The sequence below is a fragment of the Lonchura striata genome, chromosome 8 (genome assembly GCF_046129695.1).
Source record: "Lonchura striata isolate bLonStr1 chromosome 8, bLonStr1.mat, whole genome shotgun sequence".
Taxonomy (NCBI): Eukaryota; Metazoa; Chordata; class Aves; order Passeriformes; family Estrildidae; genus Lonchura; species Lonchura striata.
In genome coordinates, this window is record NC_134610.1 from 29979650 (window position 1) to 29996378 (window position 16729).

The window sequence follows — 16729 nt, forward strand, 5'->3', positions numbered from 1 at the left end:
GTTGAACTCATCCCAGTATTTGCCTGGGGCGTACAGGTGCCCTTTAGTTCCCAAACCCTTGTGTTGAACAGTGTAACAGTGTTTTGGGTTCACACACTGTGAACACACCCGTGCCATGTGCTCAGGACAGCAGGGACACTCTCAGGACTGTGGAAGGGACATGCACTGCTCAGACACTGCCCACTGATGCCTCTCATGAGTAGGGGCACAGGTGCCAGATCTCCATCCCTGCTCAAAAGGAAAGCATGGGCAGGATGTTACCTGTTAGAATGATTTAGCAATCTAGCAGAAGACACGGTGCAGGGCTCACAGATAAGGGCTGGCACGAGGTGCTGAATACAAAATGTTTATTGTTTCATAATGCATGAAGTAGGAGTATCAAATGATGTTAGCAGGTGCCGAGTTTAGGAAAGTTATCTTCTCACACTGTTCATGAAGCTTGTGACCACAGGTCCTCCTGCCTGCCATATGTTCATGTGGTTCATGGGAAATTCATGGGAATAAAATCTATCAGGAGCTATTAGCCACAGAGAGACTCCCAGTTATCCCTGAGCAGCACCATCTACCTGTCCTTAAGGCTCTGCTGGAGACAAGCCAGAAATGGCTCCTGTGATGAGCAGTGCTGCATCTGTCTGTGGCTGGGCTCTCTGCTCTACAGATAGACACAGTTCAGGTGTTTTTGTCAGGAGGGATAGGTCAGACTGCCTGGGATTGGTGCAGTTAAACTATGAACTTCCCTTGGTGGCTTGCAGGAATTCTATCCAGGTAGGATACAGTGTGGTCAGTTGAGGCGAGCCTAATGCAACTTCTGCAAGCTCCACTTCCACAGAGGGTGAAGCTAAAAGTTGATGGAGAAATACCATTTGAAAATGCTGGCTTATGTCTGAGTTGTTTTTCTGTTTCATTGAAACTGATTTATTACCTGCTAGGAAGAAAAGCAATCACTGAAATTCCAATGAGGAAAAGTAGCTAGAAAGACCAAAGGTATGCTAAGGCTGCACTTACTTTTACATTATAATCCTTCCAGGCCCTTTGTCTTAAAAACAACTCTGGGCAAATGAGCCCAAAGATAGAAAAAGAAAACAAGAAATGGATGTTACATTTCATCAGACAGAAGAAATTGTTCACATGGCCAAGAAACTGATGTCACACAGAAATTATATCTGTGAATAGCTGCTGTGGGTTTTCTCCCTGCTGGTCCTAGTTGTGAATTTCCATTCAATACTGTGCTGGGAAAAGGGCTGCAAAAGTAAAGCTCAAGTATCTCCACCACCTCTTTGAATTCATTGCAGTGCTCTGTCCTGAGAGATTCTACTGCTGGTGGCAAAATGTCCAGTGTTCCAAACATGCTCATAAGAGCAAAGGTTTTTGCAAATCAGTCATGAGAAAAGACTTTTAAGTTGGCTAACCCTGGTAGTAAACCAGAGTTATGAATTTGTTCTTCTCCCTTGAAGATATTTTGTTGCTCTTCAGAAATAAACACTGCTGAATAACCATGGCTTTTTATAAATAATACACTCCCTCCTACAAGCTGCATGAAACGTTAAAACTCTAGAATGGACTATAAACAGATTCATAAATCTTTAGGATCCGTGCATTTCAATCCATCTATTTAAAACTGAAGGTAAAAGGATCACAGTATTTATTTACGTTTTCCATGCCCTTTGTGCACTTTTTCCTGACATCAATTTCATGTATGGAGCAGCACAAAATAGTGTTCCAGTATAAATTGCAATACTTTGTTCTGTCCCTTGGCATGTGCCAGGAAATTCAGCTGAAAGTGAAGCATAACACAAGACAGCTTTTTTGGCACAACAGGTCACCAAAGCAGTGGAATGTTTCAGTCAAAACTCGAAGTGTGAGACATTGCTGAAAGGCAAGTTATCTTTCAGGCAAAGCTGAGACCTTTCTTCGTCTTTATACATGAGAAGTCTTGCTCTGAAGCAGTTAATTACAATGAAAAATATGGCATGTTTTTCTCATAACTGTACATGAATTGTGCTTGGATTCCATACTAGTTCCAGGGAAGAACAAGAGCCATATTTTGTCTCACAAGCAAGGTGGGGGGGGGGGGGGACGTCTGTCATGATGTGGATGAATGTAATCTATTTGTTATTTATAGACCCAAAGGATCCCTCAGAGCATTAAAAATCCATGTGATATCCAAGAGTGGCATACTTTGCATGGAGATATGTGATTCAGCTGAAAGATGTATAAAATCTGTAAAACTGCATGGAGGCAAAGAGCTCCCTACTGCCTGTGCATTCGAGTGAAGCCATGTGTGCATTTCCTGCACACATGAAAAATAGATGATCATAAAATATGCTAGAGATTCTCAAACTTCTGACAGAAACACATGTCTAGGCTAAGTATGCCAACTTTTGGTCAAACCAGGCCCAAAAATACACAGACCTGAAATAAGCATTGTTCTTCCATGTGAGGGGAGAAATTCCAGCTTCATACCCAGCAAGTGCATACAGGTTGTGTATCCTTCACTGGTCTTCTGCTGGAATTGATAAAAGCCTTTCTTCTGCCTTGGGTCTTTCAACTAGCAACTGGGCTTCCAAGCCTTTTCTGGTGAGATTTTTTGAATCAGATTCACATTTTGTCAAAAAGAATTACCATTGAAAATTGGTGAGCCCCACCCTCCATTTTCTTTGGGATTGGCTGCAACCATGTTTTGGCAAGTCTCTTGTAGGTTAAATATATGTTTTAACTTTTTTTTTCCTTAGGAACTACAACTAATGGTGGTAGCTCGAACACGTGTAGCTCTCATTCCATCAAGAATTGTGCAGAGTAGGGTTTGGTTAGGGTTTTTTCAATTCTGTAAATGTGTGTTTCATAAATAGGCTGTGATGTGGTGTCAGCAGGGAAGAGGCTAACTCAAATGTCCCTTGTACATTTGGTGGGATTTGTTCTTAGCAGCTGTAGAACTGTTAGCCCATACTTCTAGTGCTGGCTCATAGAAAACATGGCTTATTAATATTAGATGAACTGTAAGAAGCCTTTTTTCACTGATATTCTTGACCAAGGTTACCTTCCTAGGCCTTTAGAGACATCAGACACATAGTCATAGCTTCACAGATAAACAGAGAAGAAAGAGAACGGCTGTTGGGTGTCTAGAGCTTGTGTAGATGAGGAGGTTTTGGTACACTCATCTGTACCATTCGGCTTCTCCCAAGTTCTGGGAAACTTTTTGGAATCTGCAGCCTCCCAGGAGCAGCACAGCCAAGAAATGAAACAAGTGTGAATAACTGAGGTTGTGTAACTCCTCTCCAGCACAGCGTCTGCTGGCCAAGCACAGCAGCAGAAGGCATTGCTCACAGACGTGGCTGTGGGGCTGGGATCAGGCGCAGCCTGGCCCCCTCTGCCAGCTGCTGCTGCCCAGCTGGGACTCCAGGAGTGCTGTGCAGGACCCACCCTGCCCTCACTTTGAGACATCTGAGGGCCTGCACCACCTCAAACAGCTGCTTGTCAGCTGGGAGCTGATCTTTGAGCTCAGGTACACATGGCATGGCCACGTGTATTGGATAAATCCACATTGGTATCAGCTACCCATGAATACACTCATCATCCTATTTCTTGTAGCATGAGCATCTCAAAATTTTGCAGGCCTCAGGAAAAAGCTCTACAAGAGGTGGGTTTAATGCTAGAGATGTAGCCTGCCTTCATCATGTACAAGAAGGGCTCTTCCAAGAAGGTTATGATTATTTTTGCTGCTCATCTGGCATTAGAGACAAACATGCAGCTGCAAGGAACCCCACTGGTGGCTCAGTAGCATGACCTCAGTGTTTCAGGAGGAGATGCTGGTCGCAATTTGTACCTCACACCAGCCTAGCGCTGCCTGCGTGGTTTACAAGTAGTAGTTTTGTGCACTGGTGAGATGGGATGGGCACATCAGGGAGTACAAGACTGTAGATGTCAACCAGCCTAAGTGTTGAAGTATAGCTGGGAATAATGTGCTGCTGAGAGATTGTGTGTGCAGCGTGGCATTAAGAGGGTAGAATGCTTTGGAGCTAGGAACTACATGAAAAAATGATTGTATCTCAGTCTGTAATTCAAAAGAAATTGCTAGAGAGCATAATTGAGAAAAGGGGCTTATGGGTCTAGCCGCCCCTTTTGGAGCAGACAGATGTATTTTTTTTTATCTTAACAAAATGTTTTTATAACTAGAGTTTTCGTATCAACAAGGAAAATCTTTTTTATGGAAGATACCGATGCTAGTCAGAGGAAAAACTGTCCTACTCTGCCATAAGGAGATTGCCCTTCAGACACTTTCAGGTTCACAGTGCAGGCATCATATTGTGGCAATTACAGGACCCCTGGTGCAACTTCCACATCCCAAAGTCTGAGAACCTGTGTACAACCAGAGGGGCTTCTTCATCTGCCCAGGCAGTGCCTGTCATGTGAGTGGCTGAAAATAAAGCAGGGTAGTTGTTAGTCAGCACGGTGAGCCTGAAGCTCGGTGGCTGCAGTGTTATATGGCACTCTGGGGACAGCACAGGCCAGAGCCAGGCTCTGCTGCTGGATTTAATGGTACTCTGTGAACGCCGGGTACACTTGTGGGATCATCTGGAGCGTGAGTTATTGTGGCAGGAGGGACATGTCAGAGAGGCGCTGCCTGCTCGTCTGGGAAAGACTGACCTAGCAGTTCCATTCCCCATGTGGTCTGGTTAAACTGGTCTGGAGATGAGGCCAGCAGTGCCTTTATGACCTGTAGCTATGTGGAAATGAAGGCAGGTTGAGGTGGAAGAGGGAGGAGAGTGGAGGAAAAGAAGAAGGGAATAGAAACTGCAGGCTTTGCTAATTGCTACCAGGGGAATGGAGAGAGGTGAGACCACACAGAGGAACCAGGGAGGTGGGGAGAAGAAACAAGGGGGGAGCAAAACGATAGGGAGGGAGAGGAGGACATTCCCCTGGTGAGGCTCTGTGGCCAGCCAGGACATTTTTGATTTTTAAGCATGCCAGTGATATGTCAGAGAGCTGAGTTTTAACAAGCAATAATGAATATGGGGGGGGGGGGGGGGGGGGGGGGGGGAAGAAAAAAGTTAAAACCAAAAGGAAGAGGGGACAAGGAAATAAAAGGAACGCGATTATACGAAATAACTGAATGGCATGAAAAAGCCATGAAAAGAGATAAAAGGAAAGAAAAAAATTGATCTGGCACCAAGTGCTCAGCTGGCAGATGCTCTATAAGCCCACAGAAGATGAAGGATAAGATTCAGTGCAACCACTAGCAGGCAGTAAAAAATTAGTATTTTCTTTCTGCTTAGGTCTTGCTTAGTAAATAGGAACCAGTAGGCACAGATTTGTGTGGGTCTTCATCAGAGCTTTAGAACATATTGGAATGTGCAAATTGATAGCTTTAAATTGTAACAAAGGTTTCTGGAGTACAGGTGGGCAGGTCAATACAGATAGCAGCAAGTGGGCAGAGCAGGGAGCAAACATAGATGTACAGGGGAGAAAGGAGCCCGAAGAAAACCTGGCTTAGATCTTAGGGAGAAGCTAGACGGGGATTAACTGAGCGTGAAGTATTCCTTGGCTCCCGCATACCATGCCCCTGTATGAAGGGATAGCAAGCAGTAGTACCGCTGTAAGGATTTGTGTGGACTCTCAGCTTAGGGGTCATGCTTTCGGGACCCAGCAGGCTCTCCTCGCGCAGAGGAGGTCATTGCACATGCGGCGGTCCCCAGGCCCAGAGAGAGCCGTACCCTACTCCCCGCTGCAGCGCCCGCGCGGTGCCGGAGCCTGGGGATGCCGAGCTGCCCCCATGGGCGGAGGGGCCAGCCCAGCCCAGCCCTGCCCAGCACCGCACCGAGCCCCGGTGCTGCCTGGCCCGGAGCGCAACGCCCGTGTTTAGAAAGCGCTGCCCTGCTGCCATCTGCAGAAATGGATCCGATCTTTCTTTATTATTCTCCAGTCTAAGGCGTCCTTGTCGCCCGTTCAGCGCCGCTCGGGGGCCAGGTCCGGTTTCCCTGGCGGGTGTGCGCCGGCTGCGCTGCGCCCGGAGATGCGCGGAGGAGCGGGCGAAGTTGGGCCGCCCCGAGCCTGGCGGCTGCCAAGGGTGAGGGGAACACTGCTGCCGTGCTCCCGCCGCCGGGGGAGCGTCGGGAGCCCCCAGCACCGTCCTGGCAACCGCCTGCCAAAACTGCAGCCCCAGATGGGAGGAGGGAGGAGGATCCTCGGCGCAGAGCGCAGCGGGGGAGGCGGCTCCGCAGCCCCGTGGCACATCGCCGGCTGGAGGCGGCGGGATGCTGCTCCGGGGCTGGGCTCCGCCGGCGTGCCTTAGGTGTGGGGGCCGGAGCAGCCCTCCGTGCTAGAGTGATGGTGCATTTTCCTCCGGCTCCGTCGCGGGGATGGGGGGATGGTGCCGCAGCCCGAGAAGACCTTGGCCGCTGCCTGCCGAGGCTGGGCAAGATCTTCCCTCTCTCTCTTCTCCTTGCTTTCCCCGCAGTGCTCCATTCTTCCCCTCGTCACCTCTCCAGCCCCGTGCCCGCTCCAGACCCTACAGCCGTGTCGGTGTTTTATTTCCCTAACGTCGCAGCCGCGCGTGATTGAACACCGGCACCCGGGCGCGCGGTCGGCAACTTCAGCAGCGCCCGGGCGTGTGCGGGGCGTGTGCGCGGAGGGTGTCGCGGGCGTCCCCGCCCGCGGCCGCGCTCGCCACCTGCGGAGAGGCGCCGGCGGGGCCGTGCGCGCACATGTGCGGCCGCGGAGAGGCGCGGCGCTGCCCGGCCCGCGCCCCGTCGGGGCCGGCGCATCCCCGCAGCGGGCGGGACGGCGGCGCGGAGTGCGGGGGTGCGGGGCGCCGGCCGCGCTCCCCCCGCCGCTGCCGCCCAGCCCGGCCCGGCCCGGCCCCGGGCGCTGCCGCGGGGCGCAGCGACTCCGCCGGCCCCGCCCGCCGGGCCCCGCGCGCCGCTCGGCCAATGGGGGCGGCGCGGCGGCGCACGTGACGCGGCGGGCCGGGACCTGCTGCTTCCCCCGCGCAGAGGGATGCGGGCGGCAGAGCGGGGCAGGCGGCGGCGGCGGCGGCTGCGCGGCGGCGGCCCCTCCGCGCCCTCCCCCCGCTCCCCGCCGCCCGGCCCCTATGGCAGCTGCTCCCCGCCCCGCCGCCGCCCGCACCCCCGCGCCGCCCCGCCGGGCTCCGCCGCTCGCCCCAGCGTAGCGCCCGGCCGCCGCTCGCTGACCCGCTGCCGCCGCCGGCCGGGGCCCCGGGATGCCCAGCGGCCCCGCCGCCCGTCCCTGCCGCCCGCCGCGCCGCCCGGGGGGCACGCCGCTGCCGGAGAGTTGAGTTAGGAAGTCATGGTGCCCTGGGAGCCCTCCCCGCCCCGGCAGTGCGGCGGCGGCGGCGGCTGGACGCTCTGCGACTGCTGCTGCTGGCTCCTGCTGCCCGCCGTGCTGCTCGTCCTCGCCCGCCCCGACAAGCTGGCGGCCTTCCCTACCTCCTTAAGCGACTGCCAGACGCCCACCGGCTGGAACTGCTCCGGTAAGCACCGGAGCATCCCGCGCCCGGCCCCGCCGTGCCCCGCCGGGCGCTCGGAGTTGCGCGGACGAGCCCGGGGGAGGCAACTTCAGAGGGCGATGCCGCGTCCCGCTGAACGCCCGGCAAGAGCGAAGGCTAAAAGTGCCGGGCGTCGGGGCTCGCCGGTGCGACCGCAGCCGCCGGGGCACTCGGCGGTGCCGGGCGCGGCGGCCGCGCCCTCCGCCGGTGCGGGAGGCTCCCCGGGCAGAGGCAGCCCCGGCCCGCGGAGCGCGGCTCTGCGCTGGAGCGGGCGCTCGGCGTGCGGGAGCGCGGCCGCGGGTGCGCATCCTGCGGGCGGCTCTCGCCGTGCGCACCGGCCGGAGAGCGGGTCGCGGTGCCGGCGTCGCCACACCGGGAACCGCTGCCCGTGCCGTAAAGTCAGGCTGACCTTTGTAACGCGCTTCCCATGCGGGTCAGCAGCCGGTCCTGCTCCGATACGTAAAATAATTCGTAGCCTTCTTAAGGCGAAGAGCGTTATTTGGGGTGCTGCGTGGATCGCACATGACGCGTTGGATCGGGGGGAATTTGCGCTGTGAGCTCTTCGTTTTTAAACATGTAGCGATACGGTTAAAGAGCATTCGGATGTTTTTTTAAAAAAAATCAATGGATTCAGATCTTAATGGGTTTGGAGTCTGATATAGCTGTTTTGTTTAGTATCTTGCCACTCGCTGTTGGAGTGGGAAGTCGGCTAGCGAAATCTGAAATTCATGCTTGCATTCGTGAACTGAATGTTCAGTCAGATCTGTTGGTTTTTCCTGGAGAATATGAAGGCAAAGAGCTCGGTTCACTCAGCGGCTCATGGGGATCCTGGCACTTCTCCTGTTAACTTAGAGGTCATCAATCTTCATTGGGATCAGGCAGACCATCACAGAAAACACACAGCCTGTTTGTCTTTATTATTGGGGGCTTTGTTGTGTCATGGGCTGGAGAAATTCCGATTTGGACTTTTGTCCAACAGATTTGTGATCGGATGGGGATAAGTTGATGACATTTCCAACCCAGAGCCATGAAATAGCATAATTACCGGGTGACTTTTGAGGAAACCGAGTCCGTGAAATAGAAAATAAAGTGTGTGAGGTAGTGGGGAATAAGAACTGAGAGAAACACCGAGGGAGAAACGAGAGGAAAAGTGAAAAGCTGAGGACAGGGAAGGACAAAAGGAAATCTGGACTCTATCAATTTCATCAACAAGGTTATTGTGCTGTGTGCATTCGAATGCAATCATCCCATATTGTTCCTCTTGCTAGACCAAAGCTGACTTTTTTTCTCCCTCTCTTTACATTTGAGGTTACGATGACAGAGAAAACGATCTCTTTCTTTGCGACACCAATACCTGTAAATTTGATGGGGAGTGTTTAAGGATTGGAGACAGTGTGACTTGTGTCTGTCAGTTCAAGGTAAGAAGATTGATATTTCATTCTCTAATTCACTAATGAGAATACAAATCAAGGATCTCCCTTTATAAGCTATCACTTGGCAATTTATTTCTCTATGTGCAGAGAAGTTAGAGGGAAAACCTGGCAGCGTGTATAAAAGCTGGCAGGAGAACCAACTGGTGGCAAAAAGACTTAAGTTTCTCTGGGAAAACGCAGGTGCTGTGGCTTTAAATGTCCCTTTGGGTCTGCAGTTCCAGGTTGTGCATTTCTGATTTTTCATCCCTGCCCTTTTAACAAGGATTTAGAGTCCTTTCTAAATTCATTTCTGATACAGATCATGGCTTATTGTATTCGGAGTTCTGATCTAGTTAAAGAAATGGATCTGTAATGTGCTTATGCAATATTTTCAGGAAGGGCTGCATAGTGACAATGCTTCTGCCTGTTTATCTGTCCAGCTGATCAGATTAAGGAGCAATCCCTCTGTTCCAAAATGATGAACTTCCTTTAGGTTTTATATAGTTTTAGGAGAGCTATTACTGAGTAGTAAGGGGTTTTCCTTCTATTTCTTCCCTCTTCCTCTCTCAGCTACATCTAAACCTCAGCCCTTCTCAAAGTCAGATGATTTCATTATGAAGGATTCTATTTAATGTTTTAGCTAACTCGCAGAACAGCTGGTCTTTAAATAATGACCTGAATAGAAACCTCACAAATTAAAGGAGTTTAAAGCATGTACCAGCACTGGGTTGTATGTGTGTTTATGCCCCAATGTTTTTCTGCATTTTAATGTGGATTGGTGAAGTTGTGAAACTTATGATGCCCATTTGACTGTTTACAGTAGAGCAGGCCAAATAGTGCACAGCTCAAGACTGGGCACATCTGTAATGACTATGCTAATATTGAGCTTTGATTCATGTTAAAGCATTGTAAGTATCGTATGTATTTGTAGAGCCAAATGTGCCTTTGGAGATAAAACCTAAGTGATAAGTTCCTTCATTTTAAACAAGGAAGGAATTTTCTCTAATGAGAGCAAGACAGTAGTTCTTAAACACTTGCGTTAAGATGTTAGAAGGGAATTCATATTGACTGTGGGACTCTTTTATTCTATTTGGAGTTTGCATGCAATCAAAAATTCAGCGTGAGAATGCTGTTTTGAGCATTTGCCTTGGCTCAGCAAATGCAGTGATATAAGGGTTATGGTCTGGTCTGTTTTATTTTTCTAAGAAGAATCTGTAAGGCAGTGAAAGGTCTGTGACTAGTCCCATTGCCTGGTGGTAAGCCAGGGCAGATGTTGTGCCATGAGTCTCTGGAACTTAGAGCAGCCACTGAGAGTGCTTGGGTCTTGTCTCTGGTCCCTGTGTCATGTTGACAATTGGTATAAAGAAGTGAACTCATAGCCTGGAGGGTGCAAATTCAGATGTTGATATTGGCAGGGAAGAAGGCTGTTTTCCCAAGGCAGGATGCTAATGCCTGGTGATTTGGGGTAAATGAAGCTAGGTAAACCTCTCCAGGCTGTGTGGTCCCCTCTTTGAGGGGTGAACAGTCTAAGTATGCTGAGTTTAGCAGTTCTGTAGTTGGCCGTTGAAACAGATTTAAGAAAATCAGGCAATTGGTATATGAATATGTAAATAAGATCAAAATAATGAGTTGGGCAATTGTGGGCCTGATCAGTAGGAAATGGGTTGAAATCAGCAGCAGTCTTTGGTGTCGCTGGCCTTTGGATCAGGCCCTGTAACCACTCGGAGCTCTTTGTCTAGCTGTGAGCCCTCAGTGGAGCCGCAGGGCTGCCTGTGACCTTGGAGGGCAAATGGCTTGTGGCTGGTGCTGTGCCAGCGCTGCCCAGGGCTCTGTGGTGCCGGGGGCTTCTGTAGTCAAACGCCAGCGCTTTGATACGGGCAGAGCTTGGGGGAATGTTAGCTGTTCTTGTAACATCAGTGGACGCTGTGACAAGCCAAAAAGAAGTGCCACTGGAGTAGAAAATTAATTTCTAGTGTGGTGTCTGAGGCTGGCTAAGTGAGGCAGAGCTGGCCAGGTAACTCATGTCACGTGTAAGGGGGGCCCCGTCAGAATTCAGGGCTCCCATTTCAGTGACAGCTCTTTGTGGGGATAGTGAGCAAATCAACAGCAGACTCCTCATCACTATAACTGTGTTTTATGTCTTCTTCAGAAATCTGAGAGAATAGACAAGGATAGAGAGCTCATTTTGCCTCCATACTGATGAAAAGTCCTGGGCTGGCCAGCCTGTGTCATGAGGTGCTGAGAACATGGAAGTGGGGAGCAGGGCTTCTGCAAGTCTTTGTTTGGGTTTGTTCAATCCAGAATTACAGACACTTCATGTCTGCCCAAGTGGAGTTAAAATGAATTTATTTTTATTTGAACGGATGAATATGATCAGACTGCTCAGGAACACCCAAGTTAAGACTTCCAGCCCTGCAGAGCCAGCAGGCATGTGCTGAGAGAGAGGTTCATATTGGCTGGTTCTCTTGTCACAGTCTACCGTGACAGCTCTCAGTGGGACAAGTATTTTATTGACAAACACAATGTCCTGCAGACCCATCCCCCTGTGCAGGACAAGCCCAGACTTTGGTGCTGGAGGGAGGGAAGGCACTGGGACAGTGCTGGCTCCAGCAGGAGGGCTGAGCATGTGGGAAACCACCAGCCCTTCCTTTCCTCAGGCTCAGTGGGTCCAACAGAAGGTGTAGAGCTGTGCCAGCAGGCAAGTGGTTGGGGACATGGCTTGCTGGGGTCTGTACCTGTTTGCCCAAAGCCGTAGGTCTGGCAGCTGGACTCTTCCCTCTTACATTTCATGAATGTATCAAAAAAATCTACCAGGTATTTCCATCAGTGTCTTTCCTCTTGAGTCACCATGCCTGTGGACAGTCACTGTTTTTTATGGGAGGAAGGACTCCTGTTTTCATGCATGTTGAGTCTTCCATGTGCTTCAGTGTTTGTGGAGCTGCAACATTCCCCTGTTCAGATGAGCTGTTGGACATCACCTGTTCAACTTCCAGCTTCGTTATATTTCTGGAATATATTTTTGTGCTGCTTGGTTCAAGACATGGGTAGCCTTTTAGAAGTAGCTGATCCATGAAAGTAGGAGGAGGTCAAGTTTTTAACAGTGTTCCCAGGAGGAGTAGTTACACAGGTTACCATTATCTTTAGGAAACAAACTGCTTGCTTTCAGTGCGCAGCAGTGATTCAGAGGCTCCCAAAGATGGTTTGTGCCTGGCTGTGACAGTGGGCACTCGAGGCTGCAGGTGCTGAGGAAGGCAGCCTTTGACTGACACTTGATGGAATTGCTTGAGTCCATTCTCCTGCTCTACAGCTGTATGTTAAAAACTGGCACGTGTAATATAGAAGTGAACAGTATGGCACTGTGCTGCTGGGTTTAGTGGGAGTTTTAACATGGATTTCCCTGATGGCTTGCTCAATTTACTCTGGGATGAAGAATCACCCCTACATCTAGGGCCTGGTCTAGTCAGCCCTAAACCAATGACGAAAACATGTCACTAGACTGACGGAACTGATATTCAACACCTGATACTCTCCAGCACTAGCAGGAAGTATTTTTGTGGTTGTGATGAGCTGTGAGTACAGGATTCAGCCTGGGCAAACACAAGAGTTTAGCTCTAGTGGGTTAGGAACCACCTGGTGACCAACATCACAACCTTCACCTTGGTGGTCTTGTTTTCTTTCTTGGGTAACTTCCACTACAGTTTCCAGCTCAAAGCCAAGGCAGGATCCATATGGAAGATATCCCTCCCTTTGCTCTTTCTGGCTCCTGCCTTTTCCATCTGAATCCTAGTTTTCCAAAGGTGCTGGTAGAAAGAGTGGACTACTAATACTTCCTGGGATCCTGATACCTCTTGAATGCATTTTAAAAGTGCCTACCTCTGGTAGAAGTTCAGCCTAGTTCAAAGCACTCCTCTGTGTGCATTGGGATTTCACCCTTTATGTGGGGCTGTCTGGCCTTTCAGCTCTGCAGCTGAGTCCGTGTCAAAGATCGTCCCTTGCTCTGGGCAAAAGCAGCAGAGGAGCTGCCTTTGTGTTTCTCAGGCAGAAAAGTTGCCTCTGTGTTTCTTGGGCAAAGAATCCAACCTTGTTTCTACATGTAAGAAAGCCTGTTGAGATACTGCAGGCCAAATTCCTCACAAATCCTTGGGAGACAAGCAGATATTACACCTAAAGCAAGCATGATTTGATGCTTCATGCTTTAAAAAATATGCACAATTGTGTTAATTGTCCTGGTTATGTATTCCAGATCAGCCTCTAGCAATTGCTGTTGAGCTTCTGGATGAAGTTGGCATTTTATGCTTGAAACATTGCTCAGATTTGGAACATAATGCTGAAAATAGCCTAGAAACATTTTTAATCAACAGTTTAAAATCTCTGCATGGAGGAACCCTTCGTGAGGAGCAGAAGAGAGGATTTCTACTGTTGTGGCTGCTGTTTTTCTTCCCTGTTCCGCGGGAAGAGGGTGCTGGGGGTGGGCAGCATCTTGGGAAGATTGAAGAGAATACAATGCAAAAGGAAAATGTCATTTGTTTTGGCCCAATCAAAATGTCACTCTGACCAACTATGAATAATTTCTTGGCAGCTGCTCTGTATGGAGGCCTGCAATTAATGCAATCTATGCAATTGTTTGTGTTAATCATTTCTGTAGTCGCTCAGTTTAAAGCATTTTTGATGTTAATATCCCTGATATTTCTGTTCTGTGTTTTACATTGTGCCCAACAAACACACCTCAGACATATTGTGCCATGATACAGCTAAATAGGATGTACGATTTCTTCTAAATTTTTACTTGGATTTAGGCAGAGGTGAGCATTTGTAAATAATAATTGTGATCATTCCATTTGTTCTAATTAAACAATGAGGCATACCAGGAGTAGGGTAATCACAAGATAATCATATCCCTGGTATAATTGCCATGTACTGGGCACATCCAAGTATTTCTAAGCCTCCAAGGATGATTATCTTGTGATAACTGCACCCCGTAGGTTGCCCAATCTTCAGTCTAAAATGAAAAGATTATTTTTTTTAAATGAACGAAAAGGGGCAAAACTGTCTTCCAGTGGTAGAGGAAATCAGGCAGAGCTCAGCAGGAGTTTGAGCCAAAGCAGGGGTGTGAGAAACTTCTGCACTGCCTGGGCTCGCTGCAGTGCTGCTGCTCCTGCCCACTGGCCACCGTGGGGAGAGCTTGGACCTGTGTGGAGCATCCCAGCTGCAGCTTGCCAGGAGCAGAAATGGCAGAAAGAGGGATGGGCTTTGATTGCTGGGGTCTCAGAAATAATTTCCCTCTGTCCAGTCAGTACTTGAAGAGTTAGACACACGCTTGTGTGTGTGTGTAGCACTGCAGGGGTGTGTGTGCAGGAGGAGGGGAAGAGAGAGCCTGTTCATTGCTGTTTGTCTGGAGCCATCCAATGGAAATAATACATAGGAGCTGGTATTGCAGATGTGAGGAGTCATTTGCCTTGCCTGTATTCCTTCCCTGGGAGTGCCCCCTGCTCCTGCTGGCAGCCAGAGACCTCTCTGGGGCATCACTGAACACTCTGCCCATTCAGATTGCCTTTCCCCTAATCTCTTCAAATCTGATTTTTTCTTTTAAAACATACCCCTCTCCCCTGGTAGCTGTAAAGTTGAGAGAGGATTGTCAGTGTCCCTGTCTGCTGTTTTCCCAGGGTGTTTTAATGCTGGCAGGGAGCAGGGTGTGTGTGTGTGGGGTGCTGTGCCCCCTGTGCTCGTGTGACTAACGCTGCTGCTCTCTGTCCCTTGCCATCAGTGTAACAATGACTACGTGCCCGTGTGTGGCTCCAATGGTGACACCTACCAGAACGAGTGCTACTTGAAACAGGCTGCCTGCAAGCAGCAGAGTGAAATCCTGCTGGTGTCCGAGGGATCGTGTGCCACTGGTACGTACAACTCACTCCAGGCTGCCTGCCAACCCTGCCACGCCCCCCAGGAAAATGGCCTGGGCATGGCAAAAACCATTTAAGTTCTTGCTCTGAATTCATTACTGGTTAATTTGTTTGGGGCATGAGAAGTCGCTGCCATCCTTCCCCTTTAAGTAACTTACTATAGGCTCACAGTCCCTGATGCACTGTACCCCTGGCACTGTTTGGAAGAGTACAGCACAGAAGTAGATTTGTTTTTTAATTTGTGTCTTGTGCTCCTGATCATCCTGTGCCCTGCCTACACTTCTGAGCTGATATGACAAGTGAACTGGTAGCAGATTAAGTGAGCAGATGTCTGATAAATGGGCATCTGGATTACCACAAACCTCTCAGTAATCTGGAGAGAGAGAACTGGAGCATTATTGCCTGCAATCCAGTTTCTTAGGTTTTTCCTTATCCTTGGAGGGCTAGATCCCCAGCTGGTATGATTCAACAGACCACTGGTTGTAATGAGTCCTGCCAAGTGATACCAGCTGAAGATTTAGTCCAAAGCACACGTAAGGAACAGGTCTGTGCCACAGGTGTTTTGTTCTGGACTTGAGAAAGCTGACTGGCGTGTGAGACAGCTTTCCTCAGCTCTGAGCCTCATGAGCTGTTGATATCTCAGCTGGTATGAAAATAGCTAGAAAGGTGAATGAGCAAAATCTGTCAGGAAAAGAAAAAACCAGTTGCTTATGTGCAGGAGTTCTTGATGTTTTTCTTTCGTGCTCGGTATCTGTTAGAGGTGGGCAGTGAAGTTAACTTGAAAAGAGCAGGAGTAAGCCTTTGTTCTTGAGAGAGTTCTTTAAACTTAAAGCAGAATTTTTTCTTGGCTGAGGATGGAGGAGTCAATAAAAAGTACATTAGACAAACTTTTTTCAGTGCTGTAATTTCATGTTTCATACACCTGAGAGAAAATAAACTCCTTTCTCTGGAAACGTTGTTCTTCTCTGAAGCTGTTACCTGACAATATTCAAGAAGAAAAAAACATATGCTGCATTTTTTTTGTCCATAAATTGGTATTAAATGGAGCTCAGGCTGACAAAACCTACTGTGGTGTAGGATTTGTTCAACTTAGTAAATTCTCTCAGCCCAGCAACCGGTCTTTTTGGTTCAAACTTTTTGATTAAAGGGATAATTTCAGTGCATTTCTACAACTTTTCTGAAACTTATTTGCCTGCTGGCAATGACTGTGTTGGCAGCGTTCTCTTTGAAACACAATGTGGATTTCAGAAAGAGAGAAGGAAAAAAAAGATGTTTTCCTGAAGTCTTGATTGAGGTCTTTGGCCTCTTTTCCCAAGGAGGAGCTCAATGGAGAAGGGAACAGCCATTTTCCTTAGGTTTTCCCTATGGGATAGGGCAGAGAGAGAGGGTGCTGAAGAACCCCCAGCAGAGACCTGGGCTTCTGGAGCAGTGTCAGGGAGCAGCCCTTCTGCCCGGCCTGGCAGGGCTCTGGCCCTGAGGGGTTGGGTAGGAGGAGGAGCACTAGGTCCTTTTCCTGCAGAGAGCCAGGCACCCTGGTATCTCTCTGTGCCAGGCAGCTGATGGCGGGTGCTCATTTCCTTTTCTGTGCTGGGGAGATCTGGCACACCTGGAAAAGCAAAACTTGACAGAGCCACATGGGCAGTGTAGTGCAGACCTTTATTCCCTCTTCTTCAGTAGCTCATTTGGGAAAGAGCATCAGGACAAAGGATCAGAAGAGGAAAATCCAGGACTTGGTCATTGGGAAAACACTGCTATGTTCCTTTTCCAGCAACCTTTTGCAGCCTTGCTGAATAAATCTACCATTTTAAGCAATTCTTGCAACCAATTATTTAGCAAAGATTTTTCTTATCTTTCTTAGTTTTGAGCAGTGGTGGCATGTGCAAGTTCAGGTCCACCAGACCTCGCTGTCAGTAAAT

At 49.2% G+C, this 16729-nt stretch overlaps 1 protein-coding gene across 1 annotated transcript in view; it reads left to right on the forward strand.

The window, feature by feature from the left end:
* The first annotated feature begins 7207 nt into the window (after positions 1–7207).
* TMEFF2 (transmembrane protein with EGF like and two follistatin like domains 2) overlaps positions 7208–16729 on the forward strand; it is a 125035-nt gene continuing 115513 nt past the window's right edge. Inside the window, exons 1-3 of the mRNA XM_021531360.2 lie at positions 7208–7486; positions 8810–8919; positions 14678–14807. Coding sequence (XP_021387035.1) covers positions 7303–7486; positions 8810–8919; positions 14678–14807 — 424 coding nt within the window. The 5' untranslated portion in view covers positions 7208–7302. The remainder of the gene's footprint in view (positions 7487–8809; positions 8920–14677; positions 14808–16729) is intronic.